The sequence below is a fragment of the Schistocerca gregaria genome, chromosome 2, assembly GCF_023897955.1.
Source record: "Schistocerca gregaria isolate iqSchGreg1 chromosome 2, iqSchGreg1.2, whole genome shotgun sequence".
In the NCBI taxonomy this organism is placed as follows: Eukaryota; Metazoa; Arthropoda; class Insecta; order Orthoptera; family Acrididae; genus Schistocerca; species Schistocerca gregaria.
In genome coordinates this window covers 384,100,396-384,126,327 of record NC_064921.1, presented here as the reverse complement: position 1 = coordinate 384,126,327, position 25,932 = coordinate 384,100,396, and the positions used below count along the sequence as shown (strand labels likewise).

General features: G+C 40.3%; 1 protein-coding gene across 1 annotated transcript in view; it reads left to right on the top strand.

Annotated features, from left to right (window-relative positions):
- Nucleotides 1–1,287: 1,287 nt before the first annotated feature.
- The window catches only part of LOC126336159 (esterase FE4-like), a 43,204-nt gene continuing 18,559 nt past the window's right edge, over nucleotides 1,288–25,932 (top strand). The window contains exons 1-7 of the mRNA XM_049999651.1: nucleotides 1,288–1,405; nucleotides 4,983–5,120; nucleotides 10,186–10,317; nucleotides 10,474–10,624; nucleotides 13,431–13,616; nucleotides 20,063–20,262; nucleotides 21,120–21,285. Coding sequence (XP_049855608.1) covers nucleotides 1,337–1,405; nucleotides 4,983–5,120; nucleotides 10,186–10,317; nucleotides 10,474–10,624; nucleotides 13,431–13,616; nucleotides 20,063–20,262; nucleotides 21,120–21,285 — 1,042 coding nt within the window. The 5' untranslated portion in view covers nucleotides 1,288–1,336. The remainder of the gene's footprint in view (nucleotides 1,406–4,982; nucleotides 5,121–10,185; nucleotides 10,318–10,473; nucleotides 10,625–13,430; nucleotides 13,617–20,062; nucleotides 20,263–21,119; nucleotides 21,286–25,932) is intronic.

The window sequence follows — 25,932 nt, the reverse complement described above, 5'->3', positions numbered from 1 at the left end:
AAAACATACCGCAAGCCTAGCCTAGACTTGCAAGTGTTACACTCTTACTTATGTTAGTAAACCAAATATAGTGTTTTTGCTATGTGAACTTATCTGGAGACTGGCAGCATGCAGCAATATTTGAACTCCTGTTACGTTACTATTCTGTAAACTGACACGTTGCATGTGAATACGATATATCAAGCAAAGTGATTCACTTATCATGTAACTGACTTAGTACATGACTGTTTGGCGCAGGTGGTCAGATAAGTTCTAAAAATACCAAACTGAAATGTCAGTGGCTGCTTATTCACCAAACTAAAACAAATTAGCCAAATTAGTTAAAGTAATAACTGGAATGAAACTGTGAAACAAATACTAAGTTTTAAGTTCACATGTGTTAGTATTTGTTAAAAATGAAGTGGGAACTCTAACTCCGGAAAACGTAGAGGCAAATCAGTCGTATGTTGTAAAATAAACGATAAACTGATTGTTTAATGTGCACCGGAACGTCCAGATGGTGATGGAATCCAGCTGTTCCATAGTATATGTAAACTGTGATAATCACTCTACCACATTATTCAGTAAGTTCGGTATTTCGGTCACCACTTTTCAGGCATATATCCCTTTAAACAAGCAAGACACTCAATAGTTTGTTTGCTTCCTTGTTGCAACATAGTTAGAGAAAATTTGGACAAAAGGGATATTACAGTGAGAAATCACAGAGAAAACGAAGTTTCACATGTAAATTTTTCTTTCTTCGTTGCTATGGCTCTGAGCACTATGGGACTTAACTGCTGTGGTCATCAGTCCCCTATAACTTAGAACTAATTAAACCTAACTGACCTAAGGACATCACACACATCCGTGCCCGAGGCAGGATTCCAGACTGTAGCGCCTAGAACCGCTCTGCCATCCCGGCCGGCTTTCTACGTTGCTATTTTTGCAATTAAACCACTTCAGTTTACTTGTATAATACCATCACTTTTACCGCAGATAAGATACTCTTTTATAATGGTGGATTACACAAGTTTTCGATAAATATCTTAAGAGGAAAATGGTGGGATGTGATAAAGTACTGCGATAGCTTGTCAGCTGAGTGCCTGAAAATTATGAGAGAGCCATCAGGAATGAGAAGAGACGATAATTCTCCTAAAGTTATCGCAGATAAACGGTATGACAGCTTTTCATCAGTCTGTTATCAGAAATAAAACACATTGGTACCGTTATAGCTGGAGAAGGAGGTGTCCACAAAGATATTTTTTGCGACAAGAGACTATATCAGTGAAAGCAGACACCCATTTACTCTGTTCTGTCAACAGCAGTTAGTGTCTGAGGAGATCTGTTTCTGGTCAACATGGGCTTCTTCACTGCACTTCACATGGCAACAGTGTTACATCTCTCTTTGGTACCGGTAGTCATTCTTGTAAGTTCTTTACTTTGTCTGACGTGACATTTTGTTTACTGTCACACTTGTCAACATAGTCTGTTTAATCGAGTTACATTACCCGATGATAAAAAAGTGATTGGTATGGTGCCTAGAAGAATCATGAAATGAAAGGAATCTAGGTTTAGGATTTCTATTTTATCAACATTGGAAAACAGATTTAGCTCATTACGTGAGCACAGGGGACGACCAATTACACATTACTATACTTTGCAAAAGTATTGATTTACCGTAAACGAATATTGTGATTTTTTCCACTTAATTATGGTGTAAATAGACAACAAAGAAATAAAAAACCTTAGTTCATCCTTCGTATGATTAAAATCGTAAAATTTCATCTCAGTTATAAAGAAGTTTATTTCATAACGTATCTTGGAATACTGAATTCAGTGGGTAAATCCAGTATGCTAAAGAATTTATTTTACTGCTTTCGAATTTTTGAGTTTTGAAAAAAAGACCATTTTTTCATATCTGTGTGTGGAGTTGTTGGTTATCACTGAATATAATCACAAAAGTCATTGAGCCAAATATTTTTAAAACTGACAGAGGAGTAGCATTTGCCGGCCGGAGTGGCCGAGCGGTTCTAGGCGCTACAGTCTGGAACCGCAAGACCGCTACGGTCGCAGGTTCGAATCCTGCCTCGGGCATGGGTGTGTGTGATGTCCTTAGGTTAGTTAGGTTTAAGTAGTTCTAAGTTCTAGGGGACTTAATGGCCTCAGAAGTTCAGTCCCGTAGTGCTCAGAGCCATTTTTCTTTAGTAGCAATTTTTCTTTGAGGCTAATTTGATTTTTTCAAAGTAATTGAATTGTGGTCACCTATTTAACAATATAGATAGGAAAAGCTTAGATTAGTTACACCTGGCCATTAAAATTGCTACACCATGAAGATGACGTGCTACAGACGCGAAATTTAACCAACAGGAAAAAGATGCTGTGATATGCAAATGATTAGCTTTTCAGAACATTCACACAAGGTTGGCGCCGTTGGCGACACCTACAACGTGCTGACTTGAGGAAAGCTTCCAACCGATTTCTCATACACTAACAGCAGTTGAGCGGCGTTGTCTGTTGAAATGTTGGTGTGATGCCTCGTGTAAGGAGGAGAAATGCCTACTATCACATTTCCGACTTTGATAAAGGTCGGATTGCAGCCTATCTCGATTGCAGTTTATCGTATCGCGACATTCCTGCTCGCGTTGGTCGAGATCCTAAGACTGTTAGCAGAATACGTAATCGGTGCGTTCAGGAGGGTAATACGGAACGCCGTACTGGATCCCAACGGCCTCTTTGTCACTAGCAGTCGAGATGACAGGCATCCTATTCGCATGGCTGTAACGGATAGCTCAGCCACGTCTCGATCCCTGAGTTAACAGATGGTGACGTTTACAAGACAACAACCATCTGCACGAACAGTTCGACGACGTTTGCAGCAGCATGGACTATCAGCTCTGAGATTGTTGGCTACGGTTAACCTTGACGCTGCATCACAGCCAGGAACGCCTGCAATGGCATTCTCAACGACGAACCTAGATGCACGAATGGCAAAACGTCATTTTTCGGATGAATCCAGGTTCTGTTTACACCATCATGATTGTCCCATCCGTGTTTGGCGACATCGCGGTGAACGCACATTAGAAGCGTATATTCGTCATCGCCATACCGGCGTATCACCCGGCGTGGTGGAATGGGGCGCCATTGGTTACACGTCTCAGTCACCTCTTGTTCGCATTGTTGGCACTTTGAACAGTGGACGGAAGATTTCAGATGATTTACGACCCGTGGCGCTACCCTTCATTCAGTCACTGCAGAACCCTACATTTCAGCAGGATAATGCACGACCGCATGTTGCAGGCCCTGTACGGATACAGAAAATGTTCGACTGCTGCCCTGGCCAGCACATTCTCCAGATCTGTCACCGATTGAAAACGTCTTAATGGTGGCCGAGCAACTGGCTCGTCACAACATTCCAGTCACTACTATTCATGAACTGTGGAATCGTGTTGAAGCTGCATGGGCAGCTGTACTTGTACACTCGATGCCCAGGCGTATCAAGGCTGTTATTACGGCCAGAGGTGGTTGTTCTGGGAACTGATTTCTGAGGATCTATGCACGCAAATTGCGTGAAAATGTAATCACATGTCGGTTCTAGTATAATATATTTGTCCAATGAATACCCGTTTATAATCTGCATCTCTTCTTGGTGTAGCAATTTTAATGACCAGTAGTCTACTGTCAATATGCAATTTGTGCCTAGTACGAAGGAAAAATAAATAAAAGACGACTTGCTACGTTTGAAAATTGTATCCTTTATTTTCATTTTACGTATTACATCACACATTCCCTTCTCCTCTGCGTCCTCAATTGCCGGTCGTCGGCTGCGTGTATAGCTGGGCACGTGGAATAAAAGTGGGACTTTCGTGGGCGTTAGACGTGTCAGTTCATCAATCGTCGGGCATCCGCGTCACATTAGAGTTAGAAGACTGCAGGGGCATTGATCAGTTAAGTGTGTATATGTACTGTCGTATGAATAAACTTATGTGAAGTAATTAAACTGTGTTCAAATGGTGAGCATCTGCTCAACATACGAACCTCACACCCCGCCGCCACCAATTATGGACCGGAAACCTTTACCAATAATTACTTTCCAGTTCACAACTGAGCAGTTTACGTATATATACACACATATTCATATAAAATTAATGTCTCAATCAAATTTCTGTACTATACACATCTATCCAGTGATAGAAAACTAACTACAACTGTTTTGAAAAAAAAATCGAAATGGCCTTAATAAAAACTGCTACTCCTCCATCAATTTTTAACATGCTTGGCTCCAACTTTGTTCGTGAATACATTTCGTGATAACTATTAACTCCACGTATGGGTCTGAAAAAATAGTGATGTCTTCACAGCCCAAAAATTAAATTTCAGTTAAAAAATTTTATTTAGAAAATTGGATTTACCCACTAAATTCAGCGTGCCATGAAACGTTCCGAAGCAAATTATCAGCGCCTGCCATTTTTTTACGACTGGGCTGAAATTTCACCGGAACCTCCCCTTTAAGAGCTCGTATGTGATAAATATATTTGCAAGCGTGCCGTTTAAATACTGAACAAAGTGTTGCTTGTTTCGTATAAGTGTAGAACTCTACGTCGATGGATAAAAATGGGAAGATAGCGTCGTCGATGTGGACGTCATTAGCGACCCAGAACAAAGTTAGTTGGATAAGGGCAGGGGAAGGAATCGGCCCTGACTTTAAAGAAGGCACCATCATGGCGTCTACCTAAAACGATTCATACCAGACATAAAGTAAACAAAAATCTGGAAGCATCACAATTTTTCGTTATTTCAATTGCTATATTTTGAATCTGCTCTTTTGAGCTCCGTTCCGCGGTGCAAACGTTTTCAAATTTATACGCGTTATTTATCCTGTTGATGCCGACATTTTGTTACATGACCTACGAGTAGCAAAAAGACTTTTGAATTTGTTACGAAGTTGTTTAAGTAAATATTTAATTCTTTAGTTCACCTAATTATTTTCAATACATTCCTTACAGGCACAAGAATATGTAACAGTAGACATACAAGAAGGTACCCTCAGAGGACAGATGTCACAAACGTACACGAACAGATCCATGTTTAAGTTTGAAGGTATTCCGTATGCGGAACCGCCAGTTGACGATCTCCGTTTCCAGGTAAGTAGTTGAGGATAGGTATTCAATGCATATTCTGGATTGGTGTACGACTCTTACAGACATCCTACAGCACACTGTTAAAGCCTTAACCGGAAAACTTATTCAAAATTTAGACTTACGTGGGTAATTTTAAGAACGCATATTGTTATGATTACAGTTCAGTATGCTGTGGTATGTAATGAGTACATGAGCGTCTGTCTAACAACAGCGTCTGTCTAACAGCAGCACTAGCGAACTGTTTACCGAAATAGGTTATCATTAAATTCTTTACAATGACACTTAATACAAGTGGGTCTCGTAGAAGTACATTCGTAAATTATCAAATGATTGAGGAACGATAAATTTTATCCAATTGCAAAATGTCCAATAATCTGGTAGTTTTCTTTTATTTCAGGTTTAATAGATACAGCTAACGTTTTGGATTCGGGAGATACTTCTCCTGTATGTAAAGTTCATATGGTATCGGTTCAGAGGAGCTCGAAATAACCAGAATGGTGGTTACGTAACTTAATTCTATCAGCCGATACATATTGCTTACGCGAATCTAAACAGTATGTTATGGTAAATGATTATTAAAAGAGAGACGTCCGATACGGTAAATAACAGGTGAAGCACGTATGTGTTTCCTCGAAAGCAGTTTATGACACTGATAGTATTCAGATCATCTTACCCAATTTCTTGTAGCTATAGCCCAACCTAGTTGAAGGTATAAGGTAGTTATAATTAAACTGTCGGTGGTCCTAATGCTGCACTGCCTCCTGCATACATTGCAGGCTGCTAAAACATCGTAAGATGTTCATTAACGATGAACTCATGGACTATATTGAAAAAAATAGTAATTCCACTTTCTGCCAGCTGGTGAAAATATGGCGCTGTAAGCAGTCTTTAAGTGAAATGTTCCCTCGTTTGACATCAGTATGGTGTTTGTCACTCGGCGACATATGTTGATTCATTTTTGAACTGTTTGCTGGTGTAAAGAGTTCAGGAGGTTCAAGTTCTTTGTACGAAAAGAAATGTCTATTGAAGAGGAAGCCCATGCGCTGCCGGTAAAGTTGTTCTGTCAGAACGGCGGCAGTAGCAGCAGTGCCTTGCAGTAATATCACCGACAATAATAGATACGTAGAGGAGACCTGCCAATAAATTTGCTATGGAGAATGATAAAGAAATCTGAAGAAATAGGTGAACCAGGTGCTGCAACAGGGAGAAGGGGGCGGCCCATTCCCATGGCGGTTGTTGATGAAATTGCTGTAGCTATGGTGGACCGCGCGGAACATACCTCAGATATTTAGCAGTCAGTGTTTGAACTTCTGTCATGGGAATCATTTCTCTCCTGGTCAACAGTACAAAAGACTTTGCGACGGATTTTATACTGGTATTCGGCCATAATTCATAATGTGCACCAAATGATGCCTCAAAATGGGCTACAACCCCATGGCTTTTCGTTTTTTGATCAGCACGGAAATGGATGAAATGTGGCCGGGGAATATTCTTTGTACGGACGAGGCATATTCTACTCTGCAAGGTGCAGCTAATACAAAGAACTGTCGCATATGGAGTTCTGTCACATGTTGTGCAGCAACATCCACTACACTCATCTTATGTGACTGTGTGGTTTGGTTTGACACGATCCTTCATGCTCGGTCCGTTTTTCTTGCATGACATCTCGCACATCTGTTAGGTGTACAGTCATATCTGCGCGTTATAAGGATCTCTACGTGATTCCAAATTGTTATATCGCGTCTGTGTCTACACCACTCTTCCTGATCTGAAGAATAGCATACGATGACGTACCACCCTGATTGCTCCAGATATACTGCGAGCAACTGTCTACCGTGCTATGTTATGGATGTAGCATGTTGCTGAGTCGGGAGGCCATATCGAACACATGTTTAACTTGTGACCACATCCTAATAAAAGTATCAGAAACACCACTATGATGTGCTTGATCGTTCCTCCCCTTTCCATGCTCCCACATCAAATTCTTGCTGCTTCAGCGCCATATTTTCAACCGGTGGCAGAAAGTGGAACTATTTTTTTCTCAGAGTACTCCGCGAGCACCCAGATTAACGAATGTCAGTGTCCTACGATGCCTACATCTCACAATGCAGCACTCGGAACACCGTCAGTTTAATTACAACCATTCAGTATTTCCTTTGCTAGTGCCCCTTTGCGGAAGAAAATATGCAGCCAGAGCAGTTCTTTTCTACTCTTCCATACATTTGCGGAAATATCACGGAATTTATCACGAATTTTCGAGGAAACACTATGTGATCAAAATTATCTAGATCCCAAAAAGCATACGTTTTTCATGTAAGGTGCATTGTGCTGCCACCTACTGCCAGGTACTCCATATCAGCGGCCTCAGTCGTCATTCGACGTCGCGAGAGAGCAGAATGGGGCTCTCGGCGGAATTTACGGACTTTGAACGTGGTCAGGTGATTAGGTGTCACTTGTGTCATACATCTGTACGCGAGATTTCCACATTTCCGATGTAATACTGAAGTGGAAAAGTGAAGGGACACGTACAGCACAAAAGCGTACAGGCCGATCTCGTCTGTTGATTGACAGAGACCGCCGACAGTTAAAGAAGGTCGTAATAAGTAATAGGCAGACATCTGTCCAGACTATCACACAGGAATTCCGAACTGCATCAGGATCCGCTGCAAGTACTATGACAGTTAGGCGAGGACCGGCCTGCACAGAGTCCTGACCTGAATTCTATAGAACACTTTTGGGATGTTTTGGTACGCCGACGTCGCGCCAGGCCACAACGAGCGACATCGATACCTCTCCTCAGTCCAGGACCCAGTGAAGAATGGGCTGCCATTCCCCAAGAAACCTTCCAGCACCTGATTGAACGTATGCATGCAAGAGTGGAAACTGTCATCAAGGCTAAGGATGGACTAACACCACACTGAATTTCAGCATTACCGATGGAGGGCGCCACAAACTTGTAAGTCATTTACAGCCAGGTGTCCGGATACTTTTGACTGCATATTGTATATGAAAATTCTGATGAAGTTACTATGTTACTTCTCACCATATCCTAGATGTACTACCGGCGAGGGATGTGTGTGTGTGTGTGAACTGTTGCTCTATGTAGGAGTTATTTTTGGTTAAAAGTAAGTTTCATTATTTAGTAGAAGACGTCCTGTTTGAACAGAAAAAAATAAATTATCGAAGTTGTATGGAGGGAATATAAAAAGTAAAATTACTGTGATGAGCATAAACATTAATCAATCAAATCAAAATTTCAAATAAATATTCTTTCAGCGGACAACATCTATTTTTGAATACAAAAATACTATCTATCGCGAAATACTGGTGAAACTAATTTGGATAAAAGTGGACCCAAGAATACACATTACAAAGCTGTCATAGTAGTCTCGACTATACTGCCTTCAATTAGTATCGCCCAGTGTGTCCCTCAGAGCCTTGTATCTCATGATATCTGGTTGACTTTAATTGTCTCGATTACATACTGAATTACCCTTTAATCTTCTTCTGGTTCTAGCAACAAACAACGGCTAAATGTGTTAATATCATACACCGATGCACTCTGGAGGACAATTCCATACAGTGCCAAATCACATCTGCGGAAGTTCGTCACCTCTTTGATAGTCAGTTGCTTTTCTGTTGAAGGTAACAATGTAGTTTCACTCAGGTACGAGGGTCGTCCAGGAAGTAAGTTCCGTTTCTATTTCTATCCGCGGCAGCGCTACTACCGCAGTTCTGAGCATGCGCAGCAGTTACTCGTACTCAATGAGAAGATATGTACGCCATTTTCAGATCGCTGCTGCCTACGAGTGTTTTGAAGTGCTTCTTCGTTATGTCAGCCGTAATAGAAAACGCTGCCGCGTGTGAAATCAGATCTGTGATTCGTTTTCTAAATGCAAAGAAAGTTAAACAAAAGGAAATCCATTGGAATATCTGCGAGGTTTACGGACAAAATGCTATGAGTGATTCAATGGTTAGAAGACGTGATCAAGTGCACGATGAAGAATGAAGTGGACACCGGGCTGTGGTTACTGATGAACTGGTTCACACAATTGAAGATAAGAATAAGCACAACCGTAAGTTTACACTTAGTGCCCTTGCTATGGAAGTTCCGCAAATCTCACGATCATTAACTCATAAAGTTATTACTGAAAAACTGAAATTTCGAGAACGTTGCTCACGTTGCGTACCCAAAATTCTTACTGAACAACACAAAAAACAGCGGACGGGCAGTGCACTTCAGTTTTGGACACGCTAGAATTGAGAAGGCGATGGTTTTCTTTCTCGGATAGTCAGGGGGGATGAAACTTGGGTGTCGTACGACACACCTGAAAGCAAACGTCAATGAATGGAATGGAGGCAGACTTCATCCCCAACGAAGGTTAAGGCTAAGCAAATCTTGACACCTCAAAAGTCATGTGCACCGTTTTTTTGGGACAGAAAAGGCATTTTGCTGATTGATTTCTTACTTCGAAGCCAAACAATCAATGCAGCTGGTTACTGCGAGACTATTAAGAAATTGAATTGCGCCGCGCAATACAGAACTGTCAAAACGTGTTGTTTATTTTCGCGATAGTGCCCGACCTCAGACGGCGAATATGACCAAACATCTCTTACGGGAATTTCAATGGGACGCGTTTGATCATCCTCCGTACAGCCCTGACCTCGCTCCTAGCGACTTTTATCTCTTCTTACACCTGAAATCTGTCCTTGGTGGTCAACACTTCAACGATGATGACGAGCTCGAAGTAGATATTACCACATGGTTGAATACACAGGCGGCAACCTTCTATGAAGAAGGCATAAAAAACTTGTGCCACGCTATGACAAGTGCCTAAAAAGCTATGTACAAAAGTAGTTTAACAATTGTAGATTTTTGTACAATAAATAGTTTTTTGTATCTGCACACATTTATTTCATTTAACGAAACGGAACTTACGTTGGGAACATACCTCGTATATTGCAGTACGATCTCAGATAACATTTGAGGTGTTTTAGAGTATGTTTGCCTACAGTTTTACTTTATTTATATTTTATATAAATTACGATAACATTTCTGTGTGTCCAGCCGCCAGTGAGAAAAGCAGCGTGGTCCGGCGTTAGAGATGCTCTGCACACGGGAGACCACTGTCCTCAGTACAGCAAGGGAAAAACGTCCGGGGAGGAGGACTGCCTCTACCTTAACGTTTACGGACCAGGGGTACGTGTTCACTATGGCAGGTAGTAGATACATTACTAATCGAATGAGACACTAATTTCTGAATGTTAGAATGGGAAAAGAGTTATAGCAAACAAGTGTTCATTACTGTTTCTTACAAAATAGTGTGTTCATGGTGCTGTTCCTTATGTTCGGCAGACGCCATCGCAGAATGGAACACAGAAAGCTGTTATTGTCTGGATCCATGGTGGATGTTTCACAGGAGGAGCTGGAACGTCCGGGATACCGGAGTACTTCGTGGACAATGATGTCATATTCGTCAGCATAAATTATCGCCTGGGAATTCTCGGTAAAAATTCTTAGTGTCATCTCATCCTGGATAATACACAGCATAAAGGAAAACGAGGTTTCTTTTTCACTGTAAACTGACATCTGAAAGTTTCTATTTCTTGAAAAATTCTCCTTTTCATTGGTACTATGAAGCAAAGTTGAACGAGACATTTGTCTTGTCCGCTTGTGCTTTTCTTCTTTACGCATAAACTCATACAACCGTATTGTTGGACCTTCTGCTGGAATTATTCACAGCAAATATTATTAAACGATCATGAAAATTTTGTTAACTTACTTGAATAGCGTTTGTCGTGGCATTAGTATTATCCACCTGTTACAGACAGAAAATTTTTTATCAGAAGTTAAAGAGACAGTTAAGTATAAGAAGAAGTACCACGTAGATGCAAAGAAAAATTTAATAGTTTTAATACACTGAACAAACTGCCTAGTCCCACAAATGTGACGATCTATCAAAAGCCTGAATAACCACATTTTACGGCGCGGACGTACAGGAAGAAAGTCAGTGACGTTACGGAAGGTACCGACAGGGATGTGGAGCCATGCTGACTCCAGTGCCGCCATCAGCTGCCTCAAATTTCTCGGTTGACGATCCATGGTGCAAGCAGCCCGATCCCGTAGACTCTCGATTGGTTTGAAATCCATAGAGTTCTCTGGCCACGAGGGTACGCTAAACTCATAATGGTTTTCTTCGCGTCACACATGCACACATCGCTTTGTCCTGCTGGCAGAGGCCATCGTGTCGAAGAAAGACAAACAGCATGCAGGGGTGAACATGGTCCCCACTGAAAGACGCATACATGTGTTGATCTACTGTGCCTTCTAGAATGACGAGATAGCCCAGGGAATGACACTAAAATATTCCCCAGACCATTAACACTCGCTCCTCCTGTCTCGAGCCTTACGACAATCGTTGCATGGCCATACAAGCCAGCGGACATCTGTCCTATGCAGCATAAGACGAGACTCAACCGAAAACGCCACCTGTCGCCACTCACTGGACATTCGGTTGCGATACTGCCGTGAAAATACCAGACTCCCCTGCCGATGAACAGCAGTCATCATGGGAGCATTAGCCGGGCATCTGCTGCGGAGCCTCGTACACAGCAACTTCCGTTATCGAGCAGACAGTGTTGGTAACCCCTTGATTCATCTGGTCTGTCAGTTGCTCAATAGTTGCACATCCGTTCACCCGAACGCTTCTATGTAGCTGTCGTTGAGCTCTGTCATCTTCAGCCCTTAGTGCGCTACAACTGCCACGGAGCGGGTTTTGAATAGCGCCATTTTGCTATGCACGGTATACTTAAAAAACGACGGCACGCGAACAGTTTACAAACTTAGTCGATTGCGAAATGCTTCCGGCCTTGGTCCGAAAGTCAATGATCTTGCCCTTTCGTACGTAAGATAAATGGCTCCGTATTACGACAACGATTATAAGTTTACAGCACACACACACACACACACACACACACACACACACACACACACACACACACACACACACACACACAAGACACGCCGGACTTGTCAGATTCGTCACAAGCGATGTTTCGAACCACTTTTGAAAAGCTACACTGTTAATCTCTTTGTGGTAATAAGTTGTGTTTTTTTAAACATAACATTAGCAAGTAGTCTGGTACATATCCGTCCGAGGTACGTGGATGTAAAAAAATATTGCCCTCCTTTTCCGACAGGCATTGCCTTGGTCCTCTCAGGCGTTTCATCACTCCAACCTCTACGTTATGAACGGCTGGCATTAACCCTCGTTACATGCATCCACGCTATATTTTCGAATCTCACACCCATGAGTGCGCAGAAATCTACATACATTCGAAATTCTGGTCGAGAACACGTAACAATGCGGAACAGTGAACAGTGCATGTTAGGAAGCACAGATTAAACGCCCTGTAACGACATGAATTGCTGAGTCAACGAGAATAAGTACAGTCACTTTACACACACAGATCCCCTTTGGTAAATTTATAGAGTTCATTCGTAATCAACATATCCCGACAACATTCCAGAAACTACTACCTCAACAGAATAAACGATAGTTAAAAAATCGCATGGGAATACTTTGTTGACAGCAGAATGTAACCTAATATAATATTAGCAAAGCGGAAAAAACGAATAGTTCCATTTTAGTACAAAAGTTTCATTGAACATACTGAACATAATACTGAAAAATCGTGAATAATTGTAGATGACAAATTGGAGCAAATTAGCAGATGCTCTCTAAATGTCAGAGAGTCACCTCAACACTTTTTCTGACAATAATATTATAAATGTAAATACCATAACCTCAAAGATGCTGTGCAGTATCATGCAATATTTCATTACGTGTTATTTGATAGAGAAAAAATGAATCCACAGAAGATGGTAAAACTCGTCTGCAACACGTCTGGGTGTTCAAGAAGAAAAATGCGTATATGTTCAAAGTAGAACCACACTTCTGTAGCCGGCCGCTGTGGTCTCGCGGTTCTAGGCGCTCAGTCCGGAACCGCGCGACTGCTACGGTCGCAGGTTCGAATCCTGCATAGGGCATGGATGTGTGTGATGTCCGTAGGTTAGTTAGGTTTAATTAGTTCTAAGTTCTAGGGGACTGATGACCACAGATGTTAAGTCCCATAGTGCTCAGAGCCATTTTTGAACACTTCTGTAATTATATATTGGAAAGTAAAGACGGACAAACAGAGAGCTTCAACCGCACGATGAACTGCTGCATGCTTTATCAAATTTGTGACTAACATAAGAAGTTTGGTTGTTACATGGGTTGCCATAAATATAACGCTCGAATTTTTTCGTAGGGTTCTTAAGCACTAGCGATGAAGTCGTCCCCGGAAACATGGGTCTGAAGGATCAGTTGGAGACCCTCCGCTGGGTGCAGAGGAATATAGCAGCGTTTGGTGGTGATCCAGAGAAAGTAACCATCCTGGGTCAAAGTGCTGGAGGGGCATCCATTCATTACCACCTCCTGTCTCCACAAAGCAAAGGTAGTGAAGCGGTGTTTTTAGTTATTATTGTAAGTTAATCGTTTAACCGGCTGTTAATGTAACAGTAGTTTAATATAATTATTAAAAATCTGTACCTGTGAGATGACAGTTCCACAGCCGGTAACTACTTTTTCTAATTTCTAAAATTCCACCTTGACGAAATAATCGTTAAGGTCTCATACAAACTGTCACATACGGTAACGGATGTTATCATCACAAGGAAGTGATAATATTGTCATAGAGATGAAATTAGCGTTTCTTGTCAAATGACATGCATTCAGCGGTAACTTTACTATTAGAGACAAAGAAAATAAGAACACGTGTTCGTTTACCATCCATATCAAAACGTGACCTGAGTTATTAAAGCTCATAAAGTATTCACATTTAAACTGTTATTTCTAATCTTCGTTGAAGGGTGATATTCATATTCTCTTGAAATTTGCTACGCTTTCTTTTTAAACGGATATCTCCTAAAGGGGAAGTTATTTCAGTTACATGTGTGACGACACAATTTAATACTAAAACAAAATTTTTCTCATAGAGACAATTGATATTGGAAAGACGCTTCACCGTCAAAAATCTAATATCACAGACTTCTATAACAAATTCCTAACGGTGGACCTACCTCAGGACCCCAGTCGTGTGACGAGGGCCTCTTGTCGGGTAGACCGCTCGTCTGGTGCATGTCTTTCGATTTGACGCCACTTCAGCGACTTGCTCGTCGATGGGGATGAAATGATAATGATTAGGACAACACCACACATAGTCCCTGAGCGGAGAAAAATCTCCGACCCAGCCGGGAATCAAACCGGGCCCGTAGGATTGACAGGCTGTCGCGCTGAATACTTTTACTGATTACTGTTTTTTTAATCTCATTTTGTTCGTTTTCGTTCGTTGTATCTGCTCGGGGTCAAATGACAGTCGTTTCAGTTCGTTGTTGATCCATTAACTCAGTTTTTTTTATTACAGAGGGCAGCTAGTCCTCTGACCGAACACACTGAGCTACCGTGTCGGCTGCCACTCAGCTGCCGGGGGCAGACAGGACCCCAGTAAACTTTTGGTACATCCAAAGGCGCTCAGCAAGCATAAATGTTATTGCGAAGGCACTATAGTCGATGACACAGGATTGAAATTGGGCGTCAACAAACATGAAAATAACACGCCAAATCCTGTTCTCAAATGTTGCTTCAGAAATGTAAATTAAGGAATAATACTCTAATGTAGTTTTCGCATCATTGAACTGTTAAGAGATAAGGCGGTCATTTTTAGTGATGCCGAACATCAGCTGAGAGTGATAAACCGCAACGAGGCCTCTGGACAACATGGATTCCATACCAGTATTTGTACGAACTTCACGCTGAGCTACCTCCACTCAGAAATATGATTTACGAATAATCCCTTTAAGAAAGAACTGTTCCCAGAGACTGCTGGAAAGAGCGGGCCATACTTATCTGAAAACAAGGAATTAGGTGTGATTAATAGAATACCGGAGTTCTGTAGGACCCCTCGGTTTATAAATGATACTATAATATGTTTTCTGCTGAATGTGATTACGTATCAAGAGTGAGATGCCCTACTGGATGGCAAGCAACATGGGCTTCAGAAACACTCTCTCTCTCTCTCTCTCTCTCTCTCTCTCTCTCTCACTCTCTGTCTAGTCGTTTAGTCAATTACGAGTCTTCCCGATCCCATAAACTAAAGAGCCCCGATTTCGTCTGTCTTACACTATCTACCGGACCTCCCGTTTTCCAGACTGAAATTCCTTACTTCTCCGATGCCATCGATCCATCGCATTCTTTGCCTCCCTTTGCTCCTTTCGCCTTCGATCTTCCCCAGCATTAAGGAATTTTCTAGAGACTCATCCTTCTCATTATGTGAGAAAAGTAGGCCACTGTTTCGCTATCAGACCGTCCAAGGAATAATCTGGTATTCTTTTCTGTAATACTGACCAGTTATTTCTCTTTGCGCTCCATGGAACTCTAAAGAGTTTCGTCGAACACATTTTAAAAGAGTCACTGCTAAGCCGTTCAGCCTGTCCTCATTTAAGTAAATCACAGCTGGGAAGATCAGAGACCCTACTATACAGATCCTCGTTGTTAAAGTTACGTCTGTACTCTCTGACACGTTGTGAAGATTGGACATAGCCTTTCAAAAGCGTAAGAAGCGTCTTTTGATTTCGTGACTGCAGCAGCATCAGTAGAAACCAGGAAGCCGAGGTAACTGAACACGAAAACTATCTCCACTGTTTCTTCTCCTATATGACATGAAGTGATTGATGCAGGTACCGTAATATTCGTTTCGTGACGTTCTACATTAGACCAATTTTGCACTTTCTTCTACACCTTCTCTAAGAGAATACTTAAAGTTCTTCATTTTCTGCCATCAGTGTGGTATCATCTGCATGTCTAAGGTTACTTAAATTTATCCCAGCTCTTTTGATTTTCGTTTCTTCTTCATCTCAGCTGGCAACCTCGTAATTTATTGTACATACAGACTGAATAAATAAGGTGAAAATATATAGTCTTGTCATACTCCTTTCTCGATCTAGACCCACTTAGTTGTTCAAGCCGGCCAGAGTGGCCGAGCGGTTCTCGACGCTACAGTCTGGAACTGCGAGACCGCTACGGTCGCAGGCTCCAATGCTGCCTCGGGAATGGATGTGTGCGCTGTCCTTAGGTGAGTTAGGTTTAAATAGTTCTAAGTTCTAGGGGGACTGATGACATCAGAAGTTAAGTCCCATAGTGCTCATAACCATAAGTTGTTCAATGTTGGGTTCTCATCGTGGTTTCTTGGTCAGAGTATAAATTCACTCTGACGTAAATGAGGTGATCAGGTATTCCTATACATTTGTGTACCTCCCATAATTTATTGTGGTCGACTCAGTTGAAGGGCTTTAGCAGAATTAATAAAACAGATTCTCCAGCCAGTAGCTCTCTAAGTATATGCTTGGGAACTCTATTTTGTAAGATTTCAAGCATGACTTTCCTAGCGTATGACGTAAGTGGGACTATTCGGAGACTGGAACACTCATTAGACATTCCCTTCTTTGGAATCGGGATGTTTACTGAACTATTCCAGTCTTTTCGTCATATTTTGTGACATACTGAATGCATCGATTACACAAAACTTTATTCGTGTTTTTCGTATGTACTGACGTAAACGCCAAGTACAGAAGTACATTAGTAGTTACGTTGAAGTAAAACATACTTATCTGTATTTTTGCAGGTTCCAGAATTTAATTCTCAAAGTAATGTCTATCGATGTCAGTGTACTTGGTCTATGGATATTTCAGATTTCTTATTCCTTCATTAAAACTGTTAGCCTCCGCAGATGTGCGAAAAACAGTCCTGAAGACAATGTGTCGCATACTGTTTTCATTACAGATACTTCGAGGGATTTTCCTTGGTGGAATAACTGAAACAGGTCGTACTCTACCTCGAGAAGCTATTCGCGAAACTACTTAAATGAGAAGTAGTGGGCTACGGTCGGAAAGCTGACCACCAACACCAGAATTTATGTCGATTTTCAGCTTTTTCACGTATGGCTTTAAAATGTGGTTTTAAGGGTGCTTGTGTCTTGAGTCAACAAACACGTGCCCGTAATGCAGACAGTTTCGTCATATGCAGAACGTCAATCAGGGTACTACATACTAGTTCACTGAGATGCCCGTCAACTCAACAGTTTTGAGGAGCTTGATGTGTGGTGGCCCTGGGAAAAATGAGATCAAAACTATTACATTATTCACGCTAACATAATATCCCGCTGTTTCTGATTCTTCGCTATTAGGCTGCTGTCACATAAAAGTAATTAGGTGTATTAATGCCTCCAGCCTTTAAACCTGTGTATGCATAGTGCACCCCCCCCCCCCTCTCCACCTTCCAGTCGCCTATTAAATAAGCATGCTCATACTGAGTGCATAGCTGGATTTCAGAGAGAACTGAGAACAATTTCATGTTGTCCGACACGGAAGCTTTCATACAAGTATTTTTGTTGTCCATGTATTTCGTACTGTAGAGCAGTCGAAGTGGTGGCTGGCAGGAAATCGTCAGATATTCTCCTGCACGTTCTGTTTCTTTCTCCAGTAACTGTCAATGAATATATTTTTCTCGATCGCTGTATAGTCATAGTTTAAGCACTATGATAAACAACTATTCAAAAATACTGATTCTTACTGTGTAACTGAAGATACTTTGCTAAATTCAGGTAGTCAGTAGCCTCATCGCTCACTCATGGAAAAGATTACGAGCAAAAGACTTGTATAATATTTCAATAATGGCTTAAAAATGTTTGTAATTCATATCATGTTAGATTTACAGATGACATGGGGCGTACAAAACACAGGTAGTAAAAATGACCGCAAACCAGTTGGCTTAATGGAAGACACTAGCATAAAACGTAAAATCTACGAGACACTCTAAGAGGGATTCGTAATAAATACCGAATATCAGCTTCACAAATAATGAGAATCTATTTTCAGTACAAACACCACGAATACTCTTTAGTTCTTTACATACTGCTACAGTAACGAAAAAATAAATGAAATATCTTTGACTGATTCTCAGTAGATGGCCTACCACTTACAAAAATTCAATTCTATACAAGATATGATATATCATTACCATTAACAATAGAGCACGAAGACGAAAACTGAAGGTTCAAAATGTGAGAGTGAAAATGTTGATCAAGACTTACGCTGGAAATGACATACTATCGGTCTCCTAGCAAGCTGGAACTGACCAACGTTTCTTCTACCCGAAATGGCTGATTTTGATGAGGAAAAGATCAAAATGTTGGCTTACATTGCCTATATGCATTCATTAATATCATATGAAATAATTTCGTGGGCTAATTCCACATCCAGACAAAAACTAAATTTCGCAGAGAAATATGCTCAAAGGATAATATTTTATGAAATTTGGTGAGAAAAATCAGTCATAATGTACAAAATATAGTACCATTCACAAATGTAATGACAGGAACACACTCAGTCACCACAATATACAACTGCACCTTGCTCTTCCAATGAAAGGACTGAAGTAAGCAATTATAAAAATATTTCAGCAGCTCTTGCGAATTAAAGGTGGCGTAGGATAATGGAAGTATTAAAAATAAATTTCAGTAATTTTGGTTTGACTACTACCGTTCCCCGAACGAATTTCTGAATTAATAATATCTATATGTGGTTGGGCTGTACTTTTTTTATTTTACATTGAGTTTGAAGTAAATATGGAATTATGCAAGCAACTGTATCTAGCCATGTTTTCATTGAGAAGATGTAACTTATTTGTGAACCTGATGGTGTGTTGTCACGAATTTGATCCACAGGCGATAGAAATAACTAATTAACTATTCATAGACGTTGTGAACAATTCATCTGAGTAATAAGAAGTAATCCATATTGGCTGCCATTGTTTCTGTATTACCTGAACTGAATTGCAACACGTATCACCCTATTGTAAACAATGCACTCATCCACAAGATTTTATAATAGTTTCTGAAGTGTAAATTTGAGAACAAAGACGAATGCAAATAACAGATGGACTTAAGCGACTCCATTCTACATATTGCAAATAAATTTTCATTGAAATATTAGAGAAGCTAATTGTTTACTCAACAAATAACATATAATTAAGGAAAATCAGATTACTTGCAGAAATTAGAAACAGAAACGGAACAGAAAAAATATCTCATAATTTTTTAATGAAAGACTCAACACATTAAAAACTGCAGTCACTGATATGTTCACTATAATCATCTAGGCTATATATGACATTTATGTCAAAGACAGAGGTAAAATCTGTTGGAATTCAGTACTATATGTAACATGATACGCAGTTAAGAAATAAAATATGTACCAATAACAAATGTAATAAATGAATGGATGTTGCAGTAATATAATGAGGAAGCAGTTGTGCGTTACAGAGGCACGCAAGGTAGATATCTTAGAGCAGCGAAGGAAGGAGGCGTCAGACATATCAAAAAGTAAAATTCAAGATAACAGAAGAAACTGTAGTGGGCATAGTGCAGGAAATGTTACTATTAGATTACTTACCAGAATTAAAAACTATAAAATGAGATGGCGGAGGGATATCGACAGACTAAGAAAAAAATACCATAATGTCCCAAGGATCTTAAGCATCGCAGACCAGTAAAAAAAAGAAAATGTTTCTGATTAAGGTGTTAACTCATGGTAGTAATTTGCCGTGAAGATATAGCTCCAGATCTGTTCTAAAAATAATTCGTAATGTGTGTGTTATTTTAACCTTTTGACTTTGGCAACATCTGTTTCCACTCTGAGATGGCTGTTGAAATATAAGCAATTTTTTAAATCTTTTATGTTTATAAAGACGAATAATACAATATCACTAAAACACAGCGACGCTATTTCCACTAACGTATTGTGAATTTACTACTCATTGTAATTCTAAGATTTCTTTCATCGTCAGGACTCTACAAGAACGCCATAGCGATGAGTGGATCAGCATTAAACCCTTGGGCGTTCTCTAGAAATGCAACAGACAGAGCAATCCGGTTTGCCAAGCACTGGGGATACACAGGAGGAAGTACCACCGATCTTGTGAATTTTCTGAAAACTGTGAATGCCAGTACGCTAGTTTTGGACAGAAATGTTGCCTTATCGGAAGAGGTAAGTATCGCTGTGTAACCTTATTATTTTGTCAAATAAACTGTAGTTGCAGAACGAAAACAAATTATCAACATGCCACACCTTCCTATTAACTTTTCGTGATTCATCACAATTGCCAGACAGAAACCCGCATCCGTAGCCGAGACCACTAACACACATTTGTGCAATGGTGCTCGGATAGCACGTAGCCGGTTAGAAACCTGGTGGTTTTAGAACTTATCATCACCAATAGTTGGCCGGCATCGTGAGGAAAATTGGTGTCAAACAGTTCGTCATCACGAAATTTTGTGGCGATATATGAGGGCTGTTCCGAAAATAATTTTCGTCTTCGTTTCCTATTGAAACTCTATACCAAAAACAAATGCACCATGGCCGCACGACTTATACACCCTGCATTATTTTTCGGCGTAGTCGCCAAGGGCACTGAGACAGTATGTTTGAAGAAACCATTCTACTAAAACTCGGAGCCCTGCAAAGCAAGGAGCTGTCACACAGCCTTCTCCATCTCAGCACTGCTTTGGGAGTGACGTCCCGGGAGTGCAGCGCTCAATTCAAAGAACATGTTGAAGTCCGATGGCGCAAGATGGGAACTGCAGGCTATTCTTTTCATTTATGTGCATGATTGCAAATATGAAATTTAGTTAGAGGAGGCAATGTAATATACTGAAACAGTTGTAAAGACATTACTTTAAAAGGTTGATAAGATAATAAATAAGACCAGTTTATAATTTGCTTAATACGTATGAGAATAAAATGTCTTTCGTATGGTACCATTTCCTAAGGATAATCATGCTTCATTTTCGGCTAATCTGTGTGGGAACATTCTTTACGTAAACATTGTCTGTTGCCCGTTTCAGGATAGCGTGACTCTGTACAGCTGTGTCTGGGCACCGAGTGTTGAACCAGAACATGAAGGAGCGTTTCTGACTGAGGAGCCGTGGGTGATTATGACGGAAGAGCGGTACAACCACGTCCCTTTCCTCTCCGGTGCCACAGACATGGAGCGTCTTAGACATACACAGAGTACGTAGCTGGCCTGTGGTTTTTTGGAACTTCATTTTAACTACTCTGTTTCCTCCTTAGTAACTTCCTCATTATCTGCCAAGTAAAAAAACAACATATTTATACTAACTGCAACAGACTAAATTATTACCATCGGTTTTCAATGTCGCTGTGTGGACTTTTATACACGTCCTGCTACACTATTCCCCAGGTGCAGTGGACATGTACAAGAGTGCCACTTTCGTTTTACTACAGCGCTACGGACGTCTCTATGCGTCCTGAGCCGTCAGCCTCTGGTGCTGAGGACGAGTTTCTTCCACGTGTCGGCGAATAAAAACGTTTCGAGCATTCATCATAAAAAATATGTGCCTCATAGCGTGCTATCATTTGCAGAAAGCATCGTTTCTAAATCTTAAATTATTTATGAGATATAACGATTTTGTTAATTGAAAATAATAAATAACTCGTTATTGTGATAGAAAATAATTGTAATAACCATTGTAATAATGATAATAAGGAAATGCTTAAAACATAATATTTTTTACACGATGCATATGAAATAAATGAAATTTCATCACGTAATATGCACGATAGCGAAGGAAACATAAAACAAAATTCAACAGGTTTTCAGATTGACATGGAAAATCCTCTAAATACTCTGATTGGTTTCAGGCGCATTTCCATACATTGTTAAGTTTTGGCGAAGAGAAATGATTATGCACTAGTGATTGCAGTTTGAATCTTGTTTTTTCTCAAGTGGAGATGAACGTCATAATCACTCACCAGAAGCAGATCTGAAATTCTTCTCACAAAATTCTTCCAACATCGAAAGCCATATCCATTCCATGGCTATACGCCATCGAGCCTTTCGGGATCACCACATGTTTCTTGTCACCCACCTTTTAAGAAGCTAATGGAGGACTTTCGACTGATAATTCGAGAATCTCTTTTTGAAGCCCCAAGTGTCATTGTGACAGCATCCAAATCTGGTAAAAAAAAGTCTGACCACGTCAAAAGGTTTTAGAAAGAGGTTTCCTTTTACAGTGAGGAGAAATGTACTTATAATTGTTAGATTCTTGCGGTGGTCACTGTGAAAGAACCATTTAGAGCGTCCCACCTGACTTTTTCATGTATTGATTCCAAAGGGCTCGACGCCACAGGTACAGACATGGGAGGTATACAGCTTTCGATGCTCTAAGAACTTTGTGGGAAGACTTTCAGGTCTACTTCTGTTGAATGATTATGATGTCAATCTACACTTGAGAATCAATATAATCAAACTGTAGTCGTTATTACATAATCAATTCTCTTCGCCAACTCTTACCAATGTAATGACATGTGCATCATAAAAATTAAACTATTTAGACGATGGCCTGTAACAATTTGATTGTTTCTTCGCTGTGTATATTGTGCGAAGAAATTTCGATCACTTTATGTACAAGGTGTAAAAAAATATGTCTTAAGCACTTCTTCACAGATTATCATTATCGTAATTTTTAAATCATAATAATAAGTAACTTATCATTTTCAATTAACAAAATACACATATAAGGAACGGTAAACTAAAAAACAAAAATGCTCATGAATGTGGAACGTGAGATAACTATTTAAAACATAAAACAAACATAAGTAAAATGAATAATTAGAATAGTCACGAAAGTTTAGACATTTTAATTAGGTATGTTGAAAATGCCCCGACAGCACATTGTGTACATCCCATTTTCGAAAAACAGTATTGCAGAAACTAACTTTATTACACAGGAATGTAAGTGGATTGAAAGCTTCTTTAATATATGTTGTGACAAAACTTCTCATTTTTCAGAATTAGTTAATGGTAGTGGGGTATATTGCAAATTTCAGATTATTAGAGAACTTGAAAATACAGTTTTGAAGAATTTTAATTACATATCATCTTTTATACGAAAAAAGTTTCTCATACGTCAGTATTTTGAAGCTACTCCTTCTGAACCCACTTACTTTCTAGGCGTGTTTTGCCACTTAAAAGTGAAACTGGACACAAACAAAATACACTTGCACTGTTTTCCCTACTACAAACACACCTCCACGTTCCACCAAAATCGGTTATAGACGCTTGGGAACGTTCACTTGTCACTGACTTCGAACTTCGACAAGTAGCTGGATATCATCTGAGTAACAAAACCATCAGTAACATTTCAACCCTCCTAAACCGTGCTAGTCGACTGTAGGTGGTGTGATTGTGAAGTGAGCGTCGAGCATTATGAGGGGTTACTGTTCGAAATTGTATAAAATTACCGTAACGAATCGCTCGTGAGTTCGAAAGTAGTAGTAACAGTGCAGCCAGAACATCCTTGAAACCATCCGACTTCGTGCTCCGTCTCTTATAACCTCGATGTCGACGGGACCTTAAACCACAATCTTCCTTCCTTGCTTCGATGTTATTCGACTTCAGATGTGGCAATTTGTGATTTTTTTCTCTTTCTTGGATACTACATCTTGGTCCACCACCCATTAAAAGCATGTATGACAGATCACAGGACGACAGTAGACTCCAATACGACGATGAAGTATGGCTGTGGACCGTTAGACTTCTATAATGTGTAGACATCACAACGTGTTTACCATAGACATAAAACAAATAACAGATGCTATCGTGATCACATACACGTGATTACATTCAGTTTTAACTAGATCAATACCAGTTTTAACATTATAAAGGTTCCGATCTCAACACACCATTTGACACAGGAGTACACGATATGTAAGGAATCTCATATTTCTACTGTAATGCATACAAAGTTACCTTATATTACAGACATCGATATGTATACATTTATTTGTTTATATTCTGTATGACATGCCAATGATGATGCGCTCTGTGCCCAAAAACCTGTCTGCCAATTCAATATTTTCACATGCAGCTTATGGCGTACTAACAGATGTCTCTCAAAAAGTACTTACAAGCGGTGGAGGACAAAGCATACAAGATTTTTTGCTTAAGAGTACTGCACCACAAGACAAGACCATGTTATATTTCTGGGTGGAGATTTTAATTCGCCGGATATAGACTGGGAGACTCAAATGTTCATAACGGGTGGCAGGGACAAAGAATCCTGTGAAATTTTTTAAAGTGCTTTATCTGAAAACTATCTTGAGCAGTTAGACAGAGAACCGACTCGTAGCGATAACATATTAGACCTTCTGGTGACAAACAGACCCGAACTATTTGAAACAATTAACGGAGAACAGGGAATTAGCGATCATAAAGCGGTTACGGCATCGATGATTTCAGCCGTAAATAGAAATATTAAAAAATGTAGGACGATTTTTCTGTTTAGCAAAAGTGACAAAAAGCAGATTACAGAGTACCTGACGGCTCAACACAAAAGTTTTGTCTCAATTGCAGATAGTGTTGAGGATCAGTGGAAAAAGTTCAAAACCATCGTAGAATATGCGTTAGATGAGTATGTGCTAAGCAAGATCGTAAGAGATGGAAAAGAGCCACCGTTGTACAACAACCGAGTTAGAAAACTGCTGCGGAAGCAAAGGGAACTTCACAGCAAACATAGCCAAAGCCTTGCAGACAAACAAAAATTACGCGAAGCAAAATGTAGTGTGAGGAGGGCTATGCGAGAGGCGTTTAATGAATTCAAAAGTAAAGTTCTATGTACTGACTTGGCAGAAATTCCTAAGAAATTTTGGTCTTATGTCAAAACAGTAGGTGGATCAGAACAAAATGTCCAGACACTCTGTGACCAAAATGGTACTGAAACAGAGGATGACAGACTAAAGGCCGAAATACTACATGTCTTTTTCCAGAGCTGTTTCACAGAGGAAGACTGCACTTTAGTTCCTTCTCTAGATTGTCGTACAGACGAAAAAATGGTAGATATCGAAATAGACGACAGAGGGATACAGGAACAATTAAAATCGCCCAAAAGAGGAAAGGCCGCTGGACCTGATGGGATACCAGTTCGATTTTACATAGAGTCGCGAAGGAACTTGCCCCCCTTCTTGCAGCGGTGTACCGTAGGTCTCTAGAAGAGCGTAGCGTTCCAAGGGATTGGAAAAGGGCACAGGTCATCCCTGTTTTCAAGGAGGGACGTCGAACAGATGTGCAGAACTATAGACCTATATCTCTAACGTCGATCAGTTGTAGAATTTTGGAACACGTGTTATGTTCGAGTATAATGACTTTTATGGAGACTAGAAATCTACTCTGTAGGAATCAGCATGGGTTTCGAAAAAGACGGTCGTGTGAAACCCCGCTCGCGCTATTCGTCCACGAGACTCAGAGGGCCTTAGACACGGGTTCACAGGTAGATGCCGTGTTTCTTGACTTTCGCAAGGCGTTTGATACAGTTCTCCTCAGTTGTTTAATGAACAAAGTAAGAGCATATGGACTATCAGACCAATTTTGTGATTGGATTGAAGAGTTCCTAGATAACAGAACGCAGCATGTAATTCTCAATGGAGAGAAGTCTTCCGAAGTAAGAGTGATTTCAGGTGTGCCGCAGGGGAGTGTCATAGGACCGTTGCTATTCATAATATACATAAATGACCTTGTGGGTGACATCGGAAGGAAATGCAATCCGAAAACAAAGGAAGTTGGTTACAGTACGCTTGTTCGCCCAATGCTTGAATACTGCTCAGCAGTGTGGGATCCGTACCAGATAGGGTTGATAGAAG